Raw genomic sequence first — 16,910 nt, forward strand, 5'->3', positions numbered from 1 at the left:
CAGTTTCCTCTTACCTAACTAACTCTTTAAACATAAAACTAAGGTATTGACAAATGAAAGTTTAATTTAATAAAATAATAGTATTTTATAGAATGAAAATTAATCGAATTTCGATAATTGATAACAATTTCATGTAATATTATATACTTGATATATTTATTAGCGTTACTATCTTGTTTAAGAGAATGCTTTCAGCGTATAAACCTGTCGGCTGTTGCCTCTTTTTAAGCGAAACATATTTAAACCGCATTACCTTTGCCGCTTATCAGTTGATACTCCAAATAACACTGAGTACTTAGTTGATAAAATGTTGTTGTAACTTGTATTGTATGAGTTCATTTCAGTATTTTTGATTGTGCTCTCTATACATTTCAACATTATTTAGCTTCATATATAATACATAAGTTTGGACATGTGTATATGTATTTATATGTTTTTTAGATAACAAACACAAGTTTTTGATATAAATGCAGAGCGTCAGGTAACTAAAGTGGGCGATTTGTTAGCATTTTTGGTGCTTGCTATGAATTAACTCAGCGGGTTTAGAACTTCCTATGAAGTTGAGTGAGTATTTTTTTTTTATTAGGCTTTTTCGTGCGTTCAGAGGCAAATTCGAATAGAGGTATACATGTCGTTGTTCAGTATAAATTAGACGATATCGCCTTCGGTAGGAATTGACAGCTGTATTACTCAAAGAGTACTAGGAAGATTTCTTATACATACATATGTATAACTGGGTGACAAATTGCTCTATATTGAATATATTAATAAATTACACATTTGCTGTCGGTCGCGTGTTGAAACTACTGTGCAAATGTTGATATGAAAGTCAAATATGTGAAAACTAAGAACTTAGTATTCAAACGGTTTACAGAAGTACTTGTTCGTGGTTATTAAAGGGGTAAAGACAGACGGTAGCAACTACACAGATACATATAATACATTTATTAAAACTCCCATACATTAAGATAACAACTAGACATATCGCGACATCGTTTCAACCGCTTATCAGTAACGGTTTCTGTGTTAACGAATTACTCTTGGTTTCTTGTATTTTTCGGTGAATGGTGTTGAATGATAAAGTAAAAAATATGTTTGTGTTAAGTATAAAATAAATATAAAATAAAATAATAAAAAAAAGAAAAAAGATATAAGAAAATTATAAAAAAAGAATTTAAAAACAACTCGAATATATCGCAAGAGATTTTTGTGCCTTAAAGAAGTTGCATATTTCACTGCAGTTGTGCCACGATGTATCCATATTATGAGCCAGATTGGAGTGTTTTGCCGCCAGAAAACAACCGCAGGTACTTATTAATTATCAGTCTATAATCTTTTTTTTTTTAAAAAAAAAAGCTTAAGTATTGACAAAGTCGTATATACTTATTGCAACATCAAATTGGTAAAAGTATATATTTATACATACATACGTGTTACACTACTTACAGTATATTTAAACGGAACGCCCACCGCAGCTTGTGATTCAACTAGTCACTGTACAGAAATATAATATATATACGAAATAAATTTAGTAATAATTTTTTTCGATATGTGCATTTCTACATACATATGTATGTATATTATATTAGTGCATATATGGCCTTATTAATAATATAGTGTATGACAAATTCAGTAAATGTAAGAGTGTGTGTATATGTTATCAAAATAATATTTTTGGAGATACGATCATTTTCTTATTTAAAACGACATGCAACTTAAACTCTATTTCATATCAATATACATGTACATATGTACATATAACTGCCTGGGTAACGTATTTAATATTAGATTACATATATTCAAGCTACATAATTTTCTGTAGTTAAGAAAAAAATTAAAAAAAGAACAACAAAAAACTTCCACTGCATCGAAGCTATAATACCCTTTAAGGGGCAAGGTTTCTTACAAGAACTGGATTTCGATCGGTCAATTCGTATGACAGCTATATGCAGCAAAGCTCCGATCTTATCAATATGTACTGATATTGTAGCGAAGCCATTGACAAGAATCCATATCAATCGAACAACCCACTAAACAAACCTTAATCAATGTAAAAGTCGCAAAATTAATAAAATTTATTTTTAATTTAAGAATTCATCATTTATTTGAAACATAATCAACGCCACTGTGCGTAAATTTAATAAATGTAGCAACTCTAACGCCTAAGTTCCATTCCGAAATGCCCCATTTTTATCGATTTCACTAGCAAGTGTCAACGTTGTTTCTCCTCTTTTTGGCCCAATTCGTTGCCACTTGACATGTTCTGTCAGTCGTGTTGGTCGTTTGTCATCGGTTAGCGAAAAAGTGCTTTTGTTTTGTGAAAATCCAATTTATTTGTTTAATTTTTAGTTTTCCCCACACCTGTTTGTGTGCAAATTGCTAAAGAATCTGTAAAAAGTTGAAAAGTGAACGTCGCACTACAAGAAAAACGCTACATTCCAGTAGAAAATAAGTGAAAAAATATTGGGCGAACACACTACACAAGGAAGAAAATGTAAATTGATGCGTTGTGAAAAAAAGCGTAGAAAAGGCGAAACAAGTTAAAAGAGTAGGTAACGGAGTAGTGAACGTGAATTGCGTGTGCAATCAGAGGAAAAGTAAACGTCAAAAGAAACACAACCAAAAAGGTTAAATACGAGTATTTAGTAAGAAGTGCATAAAATTGAAATATCTTGTAAGCATATTGCAAAACAAATAATCATATAAAAAAGTGCCAAACGATGTAATATTTTACAACACTACCAGATAAACAAAAGGTGTTCTGTGTATGTGGTTGACCTTAAACGAATGCAATATTTTTTGCCGCCACCTGCTGGGTGTTATGCAGCAATAATTACATTCATAACTTCACTTGCGGTGGACAAATATTTATCTGAATTATTTGCTAACAATCATATTCTAGTTAACTCACATGACAATGTAAGCCAGTGGCCATAAAAGTCTTACTGTAAGAAATAGACGTGTATGTAATATCGCTGAACTCAGTTTACGTTATAATTTTGCTACTTTTCTACTTTTTCCTTATCAGCTTCAAAGAAAACAAAAATTTATAGAAATTATTTTATAAATCAAACTAGATCTTCATATAATCAGCTGATAAGGTGGACAGTTGTGCTTTAAATGTGAGCGTATATAGTTAATAAAAAAAGTATAATTAGATAAAATATACGCTAATGTTTAAGGAAATTGATATCAATACTAAAAAAATTTGAAATAATAGCTTCAACCTTTAAAAAAATTATTAAATATTAACCAAATTTGGTATTCACCACACCCTAAACGTCAATTCACCATAGCGCAATTAACTGTCATTTATCTGCTGCAGTTGCGTTTCCGCTCAGTTTTGGCCAAGTCTGTTGTAATTTGTGTACGCCAATTAAAAAAAAAAATTAAAAAAATAAAGAGCACTCAAACAAAACGCAACTTAGTTCAGCTGATTTACTCATTATTGTCTGTTTCCGCTATTCTGTTGTGTGGCCAAACAAACATTGTCAAAGAGTGCATCGAGTTTCTGTGCAATTATGTGTTGCAATTTGCCATTGTCAGTAGTTATCTGACATTTGCATTAACCGCTTTGTCCCTGCTTATAATGTAGATAAAGTGTTCAAAATGTAGATCAATCGCATTGTAAATAAAATTGTTAAGTGTGTAAGTTCAAATGCTATAACAGATAATAGAAATTCATTGGATTTTACATTTAATTTGTTTGATATTATATTTGGAAAGCTTTAAGTACAGGCGTTATTCGTACCATCTGGTTGTGAATCGGTAAAACACTATATATTACCAATACTACCTTAACAAAGAGAAGGGTGTGAGCCTGTAGGAATTACTGTGCTATCCTCTGAATGAATACTCAATGCAGTATGTACGTTTATGTGCGTAAATACGTGTCGCGCAAAGGTCTAAATTTGTAATTAACGAGCAATTGTTAACGATACAGAAGTAAGAATAACATTACCTATACAAGTTACAAGTAATTAAAAATGCATAAAACATTTGTTTGTCTGCCTGTTACGAAAATAAATCTTGCTTTGCTTTTCTTTTTCTCCCAAAGAATTTCATTCTTAGAATGAATAATTTCATAACTGCTTCCCAACCTCGTTATCCTATTCAAAAATTATCGCCAACATATTTGTTAACCACAAAATTCAATTATCATATCGATACATGTGTGGCATTTAAACCTGGATTAATTTGCGTGATAACTTAAATCCAGCTTTGTATTTTCTCTGTACATATTTTTTATATATGTATGTATGTATTTAAATCGATTGCAGCTGATTCGTGGAGTTTAGTTTATTCAGTCATTCAAACTTTCAGCCAATCAAGCCTTCCATTACTTTTCTGTGGATAAAATGAAATGTTATTTATCTTGCGACACTCAATCCATAGTATGTTTTGCTCGTCATTGTCACTGATATTCAGTTTTCAACCCAATATAACAACAACACACATGCATTAATCTATTCAACAGTAAGAAAAAGAAAAACAGTGATAATCATATAATAGTAATACAAAAGCCATAAAAAGTTCTGCTGTGTTCAACTATCAACGTTCTCTGTGTAGCAGCAGAGTATAGAAGAGGTGAGTAGTGGAGCATAGGACTGAGTGCAAAAGTGAAGGTGGAGCCGTGACAGATTTTAGCGCGTGTCTGTGCCTATATCAAAGTAGAAATTAACACGGCAGTAATAGCAACAGCTAGAGCAGTATTAACAAAAACAAAAACAAAAAAAAAGGTTGAAAACAAAACCAACAACAACAATTAAGTCAACAGAAACAGTGAATCACAGCTCAAAATGAATTCCGAGCACGGGTAATTTTTCTTTTGTATTACATTGCTATGTAAATATCTTGTAAACCGTTTTTTTAACTACTAATACTAGATTTATGGTTTTAATTCTTTTTCAACTGTGTTAAATTTTGCGTTTAAAATTGCTAAAAAATGTTATTTTGTGTTGTTTAGAAAATGCATTCGCTGTTAACGAATCTAAGTGCTATGTTTACGTTATTTTAATGGAATTGCCAATCACAATTTTGACATTAATGCTTACATTTAAATGTACTTTAAAAATTACTCATAATAAATATAACTTTTTTATTTTCCGTGAAATACAGATTTTAATTACGCTTTTTAACATTTTAAACGTAAAATGTATGAATTTGCATTGCGGATTTATTCGAAAAAATGCAGTTTATTTCGAAATAACTTCAAGATTGTTGACATTTGTCAGTACATTTTTATATTTATTAAAAAAAATAAACTTTTGCCTAAAAGTCTTCAGATTTTATTTATTTAAAAATAAACTTTTGCATAAAAGTCTTCAGATTTTTCGCATAAAAGAGTATCTATAGCCACTTTACAACAAAATAATGTTCATATCTCTTACTGTCATCAATTGATTTCTAACAAGAAGTTTATTATTATTTAAAGTGATCTTAAATTATACTCACACTATACTAATTGATTATGTTGCATACACTGTATTTATAGAAATAATATTTTCAAATGTATGTACACAAATTTTTATTATTATAATTATTACCTTATTATTATTTTGTTATTTTTTAATTTTATGAATGTACATAAGTATTTGGTAGGAAATCATGCACTATTTGTCGTTATAAAAATAATATTCATTGCATGTAAGACTAATCACTTTTACCACTCTGTGGCGCTTGTCTCCATGTTTTTACAGATTTAATCCAGCCTTTAATATGGCGACCATACGCCAAGCATTCACGGAGGCCGTCGAACGAGGTAAGTAACTATATCAGCAAAAAAAAAAAATATAATAATAGTGCTAAATCCAACATAAATGCAATACAACGCTGTGTGTAATGTGTGCATCCATGTTGTACCAGATAACAGAAGGCTGTTGGCTCGTTTGACTCAAGTCCACATTGACTTACGTACAAAATAGTTATATTTCTGCCGCCATCACTGTTTAAAATGTTCAAAGGCATTTTTGTATATATCTTTAAAGTCTAATTGAATGACAACTTGAATAGCTTAGAAAATTCAACGATGTTTTCAATTAACACTTGCCGGCGAACGTTAAGCGTATTTCATAAATCATTACCACCCACTAAAACGTACTTAAGCGCATCCATATCAACCTACATACATTCCCACACATGCAACATCGCCAGAAAGACCAAAATACTAGAGCGCACACATAGAAACGGAGGGGTTATTGCAAGTTGTAGCAACAAAAAAATGCTAGACAGTGTGTGGGACACAGTAAAAGAACTAAGAGATTTGTAAATTTTTCTCTACTTCTCAAACATATCATTCATGTTATCTTTTTCTTATTTTTTTGTTTTGCTGTTGCGGCGATTGCAGTAAGAATGCCAACACCCACACGTTTGCGAGATCTCATACGGCAAATACGCGCCGCCAGGACAGCCGCAGAAGAGCGCGCTGTCGTTAACAAAGAATGTGCCTACATCCGCAGCACTTTCCGGGAGGAGGATTCGGTGTGGCGGTAAGACAGCCAATAACACACACATATACATATGTCTGTATTTGTATGCATGTATGTGTGAAATTAATTTTTCTTTATTCTTTCTTTGAATTGTCTGCATTTACTTATATGGCTTTTCGTTTGTAGGTGCCGCAACATTGCCAAGCTGCTCTACATTCATATGCTGGGTTATCCAGCGCACTTTGGACAGTTGGAATGCCTAAAACTCACCGCCAGCACACGTTTCACTGACAAACGCATCGGTTATTTGGGTGCCATGCTCTTGCTGGACGAACGTCAGGATGTGCACTTACTGATAACGAATTGCCTCAAAAAGTAAGCACTGCGCTCGAGGTCGTTAAGCCATTTAAAGTGGCGGAAATGAACTTTTGCAAGCCCACGAATAGCCAAATTGTTGAACATAATAATTGCCGTCAACAACAACAAATAGCAAAAAAGAAACAGTTTAACTTGTTAGCAGCAGTCGCTCAACTACTTGTATATTTGTTAAGCTTTCGGCTTATGTATATATGTATATGTATATTTGGTACATATATACTTTTCATTTGTTTGATTTGGTTTTAAAGCCACAGCGTTTGTCGGCCTTGCCGCCAGTCATTATCTTTCCATTTGAATTTAATGCATTTCTATTTGTTCATTGGCTTTTGCAGTGACTTAAATAGTTCCACACAATTTGTGGTGGGTTTGGCGTTATGCACGTTGGGCGCTATAGCATCACCCGAAATGGCGCGTGATTTGGCTAGCGAGGTTGAACGTCTAATGAAGTCGCCCAACACCTACATACGCAAAAAGGCCACTTTATGCGCCTTTCGTGTTATACGACGGGTACCAGAACTGATGGAAATCTTTTTACCGGCCACACGTTCGCTGCTAAGCGAGAAGAATCACGGTAGGCCATTAAGCGGTTTTAACCACTCATGCAATATGCAGTTGTAAACATCTATAAATAATAATATATTGTGCATTTTAAATAGTGGGAATGGGCTGTTGCTGAGTTACACCTTGAACTTTATCAGCACGCGACTTCCCTTTTAAGGCAACTTAAAATGCGCTATATTATATTATGCATATAAAATCTTTTCAAATTTAATAACTGTGTTAAATTTATAGGCATACTAATTACTGGCGTCACGCTGATCACCGAAATGTGCGAAAACAGTGCCGACACTTTATTGCATTTCAAAAAGGTGAGTACGTCGCTGGCTATACAACCGGCTGTAGTGCTTTACTGCTCTTAAAAGTTGTCTCATGAATGAATTTCTTACTAAAGGCATAGAAATCGATTTTTGCTTTCGGAATAGCGAATCAATTTAATAATAATAGTCAAATGCATAAATAGGTATTGCAGTAAAATCTTAATGAATGTCAAATGAAAAGTAATTGATAATAAAAATAGTAATAATGAGCCATACATAGTGTTATATTCTCATAAATACATAAAGATGCGTGTATAGAAGTATCAGGGTTGCAAATGTTTTTATTGAAAAATGTTTGATAAAAATTAAATACAAATTTTTTAAGCCGGTGTTGGTATTAAAAATTAACTTTTTATTAAGTAAAGAATAAAATTTTTTAAATAAAAAAAATTTAATAAAAATTTAAATTTGTAATATTAAATAAAAAATTAAATTTTCCAAAAGTTTGCGATTAAAAATCAAACATTAAATGTTGATTATTGAAAAAAAAATTTCACTTTCCAAACTTCTTGGACTTTTTTGTTATTCAAAAATAAGTACAATTTAAATTTTGAAATTTTAATAAAATATGTGGGATTAAAAACCAAAATCAATATGAAAAATTCAAAACTTTAATTCAAAAAATTTTTTWATTGAAAATTCTCTGGTATAATTGAAATTTTAATTTAATAAAAAAATAAACTTTTTTAATCCCAAGCATCTTGGCCTAACAATTGAGAAAATATTTTAAACTAAAAATTGAAAAATAATTTTTTTTTTGCTTTTAATTATAAGCTTGAGATGGAAAAAAATTATTAAAAAATTTTGAATTCTTTTTAATAACCTTTTCGAGAGCCCAAAATAAATTAATAAAATATTTTTAATGCATTATTGCAACCCTGATAATTATACAACTATTCAACTGTCAGTCAATTTCGAAAATAACGAAATTCACTCATGAGTCAAATCGCAAATATTTTATATAAAGATTATCAAAAATGTATGTATAGTGTATGAAATAGCTCAATATGTACATATGTATAAGCTAAAAAAAATACCCAACAATTTTCTATGCTTAAAAATACCAACAAAAATACTTAAATGCTACGAACTTTAAACTAAGCACAGTGCTCCAACCTAAACTGAAGATATTAATTAAAAAATGCCAGCAAGAATTTAAAAATAAACTGGCTTTTCATTATATTTTTTTAATGAAAAAAAAAAACTTACAAAAAATATTAAAATTTTTCTCACATCCATTTGCTTTGAAATCGCGTCCATTACTAAAAATTTGTTTGATTACCCACATGCGCATATGTATATACAAACAATCCAAGTGTTACGCTAAATTATTTGCGAAAACTGTAAATATTTGCTATATACAAAGCGGCTTTCAACACTTTAAACTTTCAGACTATGCTTTTAAGTAATATTAACATTTATTTACGTATGTAATTGGTATATGCTTATGCTTTTCAAAAGCTTCAAATTTCATTTAAGTTACATACATACATACCTGTATGTATAAAAATTCCTTTTATCTCGATTGAAATCATTGACATGCATACATACACACATATTTTTGCTAATTGTATCATTTCAACAAATTTTATTTACCGCATTTGAAAAATGAATAGAACGAAAAATAAAAACATTAAAACATAAAAACATAACTTCAACATTTAACGTTTTTTGTAATATTTTATTGCTAACTTTTTGTGAAAACCCGCATACAATACAAAACCAAACCCGAAATTTTTGTAATTTGCTTGCCAGGATAGCGGAAATCGAGAGGTATGACTTTGACAAGAGTTAACACACAAATATACACACATACATACTTACATACAAACAATACAGTTTATCGCACATACTACACCCAAACACGTTAACAAAACACCAAAATATATATGTTTTGTAACAGAGTTTGAATTTATAAATCAATTACATTTAGGTAGAACTTTTTTGATATATTTTTAATACAGTTGGTTTCAAGTAATTAACAAATATTTACTTTGGTGTAGTTAAAAACTAATTATTTTTAATAAAATTATAAATTTGGTTGTGTAGATTCAATATTTTTCATATATTTCGCACCTGTTGGCATTTGTATTGATTAAGTATTTAAATCAAGCTATAAAGTTAAATTGAAATTACTTATTATGGCCTGGAACAGCTATTTTAGACTCAATAACAAGCGTTATATATAAAACTGGAACTAAAAATCCGATTGGTTTCTTAAATGCGCAAAGTATATTTAAGGTTATGTTTATAATTGTACAGTAAAATTGGACAAACATAGAAAATTATGAGAAATAAGAAAAAAGTTTAACGTTGGTCGAACCACAGCTGCGGTTACCCTGCACAAACACCAACACTTTCATATAAAAGCTTGATTTTTGTCGGTCAATTTGTATGGCAGCTATATGCTATAGTAATCCGATAAGATTTCTTCAGAAATTGTACCGTTGCCTTGGACAACAATATCCGTGCCAAATTGTATGGCGATATCTCTCAGAATACAAAAGTTTTCTTTACAAGAACTTGATTTTGACCGGTCAGTTTGTATGCCAACTACATATATGATATAGTAATCCGATATCAGCGATTCTGACAAATGATCAGGTTTTTGAAATAGAAGCACGTGCACAAAATTTCAGAACGATATCTCGAAAATGGAAGTTCTAGTTAGTGTGAAAGGTCTCCGACGTTTTCTGCTGGGTGTTATAAGCTCCATGGCAAACTACCCTGCTTACGGTATAACACTGAGAACTTAAGAAAAAAATTTAGAAAATAATATATAATGTTTTAGCACAATATCACATTAAAATTGTAAAAGATTAATAATTTTAATACTGAAGAAAAATTTGTTTAGGCACGCTAGTTAAATTTAGCTTAAACGCATTTAAATCGCTCAGTAAAATATCATATCAGACTCATATTTTTGCTAAAAGTTCTGTTACGATTTGCACCGGTTCAATTTTACTACTTTTTGATACAATTTGAGCGTGTTAACAATTTTATTGATATCACCTTCACACTTCGTTGAACTAGTCAGAGTTGTGTTTGTTCGTATGCTTCAAACAAAAATTTTCTCCTTTTTTATAATATGAAATTTTATATTTTTTTTTTAGCTTTTGTTTCTAACACAAAAGTATTTACCTCATTTTTTCACCATAAAAACAAACCCACCCATACATGTATCACTATTCACCTCACAAATTTTAACGCTATAACGAGCTTTCATCTTAAGTCTTCCACCCTAATAGCAACTCTTTCTTGTTAATCGCTTCTCAACTACTCCCCTCACTCACTCTTTTCTAACTCTTCGTTGTTTTACCGTACAAATAGTTATTTTACTGTTATTTTTGAGTTACTAATGAAATCTAAATTTTTTACTTAGATTGTGCCGAATTTAGTGCGCATACTGAAGAATTTGATTTTGGGCGGCTATTCGCCGGAACACGATGTCAGCGGTGTGAGCGATCCATTTTTGCAAGTGAAAATTCTACGTTTGCTGCGCATACTGGGCCACAATGATGTGGACGCTTCGGAGGCAATGAACGATATATTGGCACAGGTGGCCACCAACACGGAGACTAGTAAAAATGTCGGCAACACCATACTGTACGAGACAGTGCTGTCCATCATGGACATACGGTGCGTATGAGTAACTTTTTTAGAAGTCGCACAAATTCACAAATGACGCTTCTTGAATCGCTTTACAGTTCGGAAGGTGGGCTGCGCGTGTTGGCTGTTAATATATTGGGTCGTTTTCTACTTAACTCTGACAAGAATATCCGTTATGTAGCGTTGAATACATTGTTGCGTACCGTGCATGCCGACACGTCGGCGGTGCAACGTCATCGCACCACTATTTTGGAGTGCCTCAAAGATCCGGACGTATCGATTAGGCGTCGCGCCATGGAACTCTCGTTTGCGTTAATCAATGCACAAAATATACGTACAATGACCAAGGAGTTGTTGCTGTTCCTAGAGAAGGCTGATCCGGAATTCAAAGCGCAATGCAGTTCGGGCATGATTTTGGCCGCCGAACGTTATTCGCCCAATGCGAGATGGCACCTGGACACGCAGTTGAGCGTGTTAATTGCGGTAAGTGGCGGCGTAAAGAACTGAAAACAAGTAAAAACATTAAATTCGGTTGCAACGAAACTATAATACCTTTCTCAAATAATTTTTTTTTTCGGAAATAGTACCGGTTTGGTCTATAATTGTTGCTTGATTTCGTGAAGATTTTAATTGTTCTGTTTGTATGGCAGCTACATGCTATAGTGGTCCGATTTGAAATATTTGTTCGGACATTATACCGAATTGCCTTCGTCAATAATCCACGCAAATTTCGTGAAGATATCTTGTCAAATAAAAAAGTTTTCCATACAAGAAATTGATTTTGATCGTTAAATTTGTATCGGTACCGGCGGTTCCGACAAACGAACAATTTTTTAGGGAAAAAAGCACGTATGGAAAATTTCAGTTCGATTCGTTCAGCCTACCACGTTGATTATATGCACATACATATATACATTTTCATTCTCCGACGTTTTCTCTTATAATAATATATTCATACTTATAACATTAGGCTGGCAACTATGTGCGTGACGATGTGGTCTCGTCCACAATTCAGCTGGTTTCTAGCAGCCCTGTGGCTGAGCAGACCTACATAACGAATCGTTTCTGGGAATCACTGCAAGTTGCCAATCACTGCGAGGATAAACAGCCGCTGCTGCAAGTCGCCGTCTGGGCTATTGGCGAGTATGGCGACCTCTTTATGTATGGCCCCAACGAAGATGGTGCGTATACAATTATTTAAATTATGCGTATATGTTTTTATCTTTTCTCATTCCATAGAATTCGAACGTCCATCGGAGAGCGATTTGATCGCCATGTTCCACAAGTTCTTAACATCTGCTCAAGTATCAATAACCAGCAAGCAATACGCCTTAGTCTCACTCGCTAAACTAAGCACGCGTCTACAGAACTGCGTAGAGTAAGTAGCGTTAGCAATTTTACTTAAATTTTTTTCTCGTCATTAGCAATTAATGCATTAATTCTTCTTTTGTAGAGAAATTCAGGCATTGATTACTTCATTCGGCAGTCATCTGAATGTGGATCTGCAACAGCGTGGCGTTGAATTCACACAACTATTTGGCACATATAAAAATTTGCGTCCACCGCTGCTGGAGAAAATGCCGCCGATGCAGATCAGTCGCATCTCGTCGCAAAATGGCGAGAGCAGTGGCTCGTATGACGACAATAGTCCAGACTTAATTGAGAATGGCATTGGTATAGGCGATGAGCAGTTAGTGAAGGAGAGCAATATGAATACGCTGGGTGATAATACGGTGAGTCAACTTAAGCTGCTACAAATTAATCAAAAATTATTTAATTTATTGCTTTATCCCAATTATCTTAGAACATATTGCTCGACTTACTTGGTGGCACCGATTTGAGCACACCCACCGCCACAGATTTATCCAACTCAGTTGCCGTGCAAAAGAAAAATTCAAAGAATGCTAATGAAACGTCAAATAATCAAGCCATACTCGATTTGCTCGACTTGGATATTTCAGCTAGTACGACCAGCAATCAACCGACAAATATGAACAATGTACTTGGTCTGGATTTGGGTGGCGGTTTGGCGGCAACAATACCAGCAACAGCGGCGACAAATGGTAATGACTTGTCGAGCATAATGTCGCTGAGCGGCAATGGCATTGGCGGTAGCGCCATTAGCGGCGTCGGCGTGGGTATGGGTGCCGGCGGCCTCTTGGGCTCCAACAGTATTTTAACGCAACCTAACACAGTGCCCGGCAATGCTTTGCTTTCGGATTTAGCGTCGCCAGTTGTGAATGCAGCGCCACCAATAAATATTGCTGTGGTAAATATAAATGATATGAGCAGGGGTGTTCTGAATTCTAATTCGAGACAATTTTTTTTTTTTAAATTGTTCGGAGTCAAAATCTCTTTGTATTCTTGATTATCATTTCGAAAATAGAATAATGTTAATAAAATGGGAACAGATCTGCACTAAAATTTATATATATTTTTTCTTCAAAATTCTAAATTGTTATGCTTTTCTTTCCTTTAGCCTCAGGGACCCACTTTAACTGTATTGGATAAGAACGATTTGCTGGTGCAACTGGTGCCAGTTAGAAGAAACGACTGCTTGCAAATATTTATGACAACAACAAATAATTCATCTAATACACTGGAACAATATGTCTTTCAGGTTAGTCAATACGAAGAAAAATTCATATGATCAAAATTAACCCGGACTGAGAAAAACCAACTTTTCACGTTTTCAATACAAATCTTTATTATTGAACTGGCTGATGAGCTAGCCCACTCCGCAACATTCCCAAACATGGTTGGACCGGAACCTTTCATTGCGGTTGGTTCCCACAATATAAAGAAGATGCTCCGCAAAGATGAAGCAGTGGGTAGTGAGAAGCATTGGCAACAACTTCTAATCAGGCATCATGCCAAGTTGCTAATGGTTGGTTACAAACTTAAATATATAATCAAATTCCCTCGCCTTCTACACTGGCTCAAGATGCACTTACCAACTATAACATGGGTCTAGGATCTTGTCCGAATTGCCGGTTCTGCGATTGCGTTCTCTCCACGACGTAATTTTGTTGAGTCGGTCCATAAGAAATTTTTAGATCCTCTGCCATAGTGAAAATCAGCACACAAACTTTGCTAAAAAAAGTTTTTGTCACTTCGGTCAGTGAAGGCAGTTTAAATGTACCAATCCGGGTCAAATTTGATCATATGGTAGTATATTAATATTTATTTCAACTCACAAGTTATGTAGATATGCATATAAATAAAGTATTTGTTTCTAACAATATTATTTTTCATATTAAACTAACCTCAAATATTTGTTTCTGATTTTATTTTATTTTTTATTTTACGAACCTAAGTAGAAAATATTAAAAACATTTGTTTTCACCATTTCAATTAATTTTTCCACCATTGTAGGCTGCAGTTCCTAGAGTATTCACACTACAAATGCTATCGCCCTCTGGCTCGGTACTGCCGCCAGCTGGTGTTATAACGCAAGAAATGCGTGTTGTTAGTACGTCCAATGTGAGTAGCAACAAAAAAAAAATTAAATTAAAAAAAAAAAATTTACTTATTGTTACTAAACTCTCAGAAAATTTAAAAATTTTTGCATATTTATTGTTGCTAAAATCGCTATGCATTTTGCAGGCTACCCTCCGCATGAGGTTACGCATATCATATGTTGTCGATGGACAACCCGTTGTGGAGCAAACAGAAGTTACCGGATTTCCTGACACTGCGCCCGAATAGGAATCAAAATATGTATAATTAAATTTGCAGTATAAGCACATCAAATGTTAATATAGCGTTTAAGAAAGAAAACAAAAACAATATCGAAACTGAGAATTAACAACAAAAAAGAAAACACCCTCCCTCTGTTCCCTCCTTTTATCCTACTTATCCCTTCATACAAGTATACATGTGTTCTACAAAAAAACTACACAAACAAACTAGACATTCTTTATAAATATATATACATATATTTTGTAATATACATTTAACGTAGCAATCAGTCAAAACACACAGTCTAACTGATATACATATGTATTAGCGAACGCTCTAAATCTCACCACAAACACACACACACACACGCGTTAATACAATGCAAGTTAGCAATCAAATCCATGTCCATTTACTCATTCAATCGCTCGTGTGAAATTTTGTAAAATATACATGGCACCATATAATTGTATTATGTATGTATTTGTATGTAAACTGATAATAAAAACACATACACACACAATAACAAAAAGCGTAATAGAAAATAAATAAACAAGAAGAAAGAAAAAATTATAAATTATTTTAAGTGTAAACATACAACTATGTACATTTAGAGATGCTCACAGCAGCCGAAAGACGAACTAAAACGCAACGCATGTATACTCGTACACAAGAGACGCTAGTTAGACAGACGTAAAATGTCCAATTTTGCACGCTAAGCGCATCTTACCAACTTCCCTTTTGCTGTGTGTTTTATTGCGAAAATTATGAAAAAGAATGCTTATATTGCTGATGTCGGTGTGCTTCGTACGATTCTGTTATAATTCGCAAAGTTTTTGTTGATGAAAATTTATTGTTATTCGCCCAAATTGTATAAATATGTTTGCGCTATTTTGATATTTAAGCAAAACAAAAAAAAAAAAAAAAATGAAAACGAATGTTTTTACTATTAATATTTTATTGAACCTTTTACAACAAGTAGAGTTTCTGCTTAGAAAGTTTTATAATTGAATATAAACTACTAACGGCTAAACAATGTTCAGTTGACAACTGTATTTAAGGCCCGTAAAACTCGAGCTACTTTAATTTTTTATTCTATCTTATGTATCGATAACCGGCGGCTTTATTGATAACCAATTTATATATTTAAATAAATTATTTAGCAACTATTTCCACTGTTTGCTTGATTTTGCTAATTTGCTTTTGCTTATTTTTAATTTTTTTTTTTAATTTTATTTTATTTCCTTATGTTTTTCCTCAATTAGCATAAGCGTAAACCAGTTAAAAAGCGCTGAAGTACTTAAAATTTATAAATATTAATAATATTGCTTTATATTTAAGAGCAGTGTACGGGCTGTAAGCAAGGAGCATGCAAATAAGTATGAGGTGAATTGCATAAATAAAAGTATAAAATGATGAAATATAGTTATTAAAGCAAATATATATATAAATAAATATATATATATAAATTAGTTACTTGCAGATATAGTTATATAAAATAAATACTACATAAATATTAAAATATTAATATATGCATCAAAAAATATTATACAGACATTAATATTATTATTATGACGAGGAAACTGAAAGTTCTATGATTTCAAATGTAAGGTAAAATAAAAAAATGTTTTGTTTTAATAAAAAACTGCAAGCCTTGTTTGATTTTTTTACACATTACGATAACTTCGAAAAAAGTAAAATTTGAAACTTCTGAACTAAACGAGGCTAGATCTCCGAACAACAAAAACAACCTTGGTAGGTTACAATCGGGGTTAATTCCGGTAAGGCAGAACCAACAGTTGTGGGGATTGTATTTGAAGTCAAACCAACACCCATTCCCGAGAGAAGCGAGAGTGATCCTTGCGCAGCTTCGTTCTAGATATTATAGCAGCTCAAACTCCTTCTTATAAAGCATCAACCCCGACATATCAAACATATG

General features: G+C 32.8%; 1 protein-coding gene across 5 annotated transcripts; it reads left to right on the forward strand.

Annotated features, from left to right (window-relative positions):
• Window positions 1-1,154: 1,154 nt before the first annotated feature.
• LOC108967545 (AP-1 complex subunit gamma-1) lies at window positions 1,155-15,188 on the forward strand. Of its 5 annotated transcripts, none has more exons than XM_018931035.1 (16): window positions 2,146-2,627; window positions 4,478-4,816; window positions 5,700-5,761; window positions 6,347-6,488; window positions 6,615-6,803; window positions 7,139-7,377; window positions 7,599-7,675; window positions 11,067-11,323; window positions 11,392-11,776; window positions 12,264-12,474; window positions 12,533-12,671; window positions 12,747-13,026; window positions 13,098-13,562; window positions 13,773-13,913; window positions 14,669-14,776; window positions 14,900-15,188. In XM_018931035.1, exons 2-16 carry the CDS (start codon window positions 4,800-4,802, stop codon window positions 14,999-15,001), a joined length of 2,814 nt encoding a protein of 937 aa, XP_018786580.1. In that variant the 5' UTR covers window positions 2,146-2,627; window positions 4,478-4,799; the 3' UTR covers window positions 15,002-15,188. The 5 variants fall into 5 exon arrangements, with proteins under 5 accessions (XP_018786578.1, XP_018786580.1, XP_018786581.1 ...); XM_018931036.1 differs by having other exon boundaries at window positions 2,146-2,548; XM_018931037.1 differs by having other exon boundaries at window positions 2,146-2,548; window positions 4,570-4,816.
• The last annotated feature ends 1,722 nt before the right edge of the window (window positions 15,189-16,910 follow it).

The sequence above is a fragment of the Bactrocera latifrons genome, unplaced genomic scaffold (genome assembly GCF_001853355.1).
Source record: "Bactrocera latifrons isolate USDA-ARS-PBARC rearing strain unplaced genomic scaffold, ASM185335v1 scaffold_19, whole genome shotgun sequence".
NCBI classification, from domain to species: domain Eukaryota; kingdom Metazoa; phylum Arthropoda; class Insecta; order Diptera; family Tephritidae; genus Bactrocera; species Bactrocera latifrons.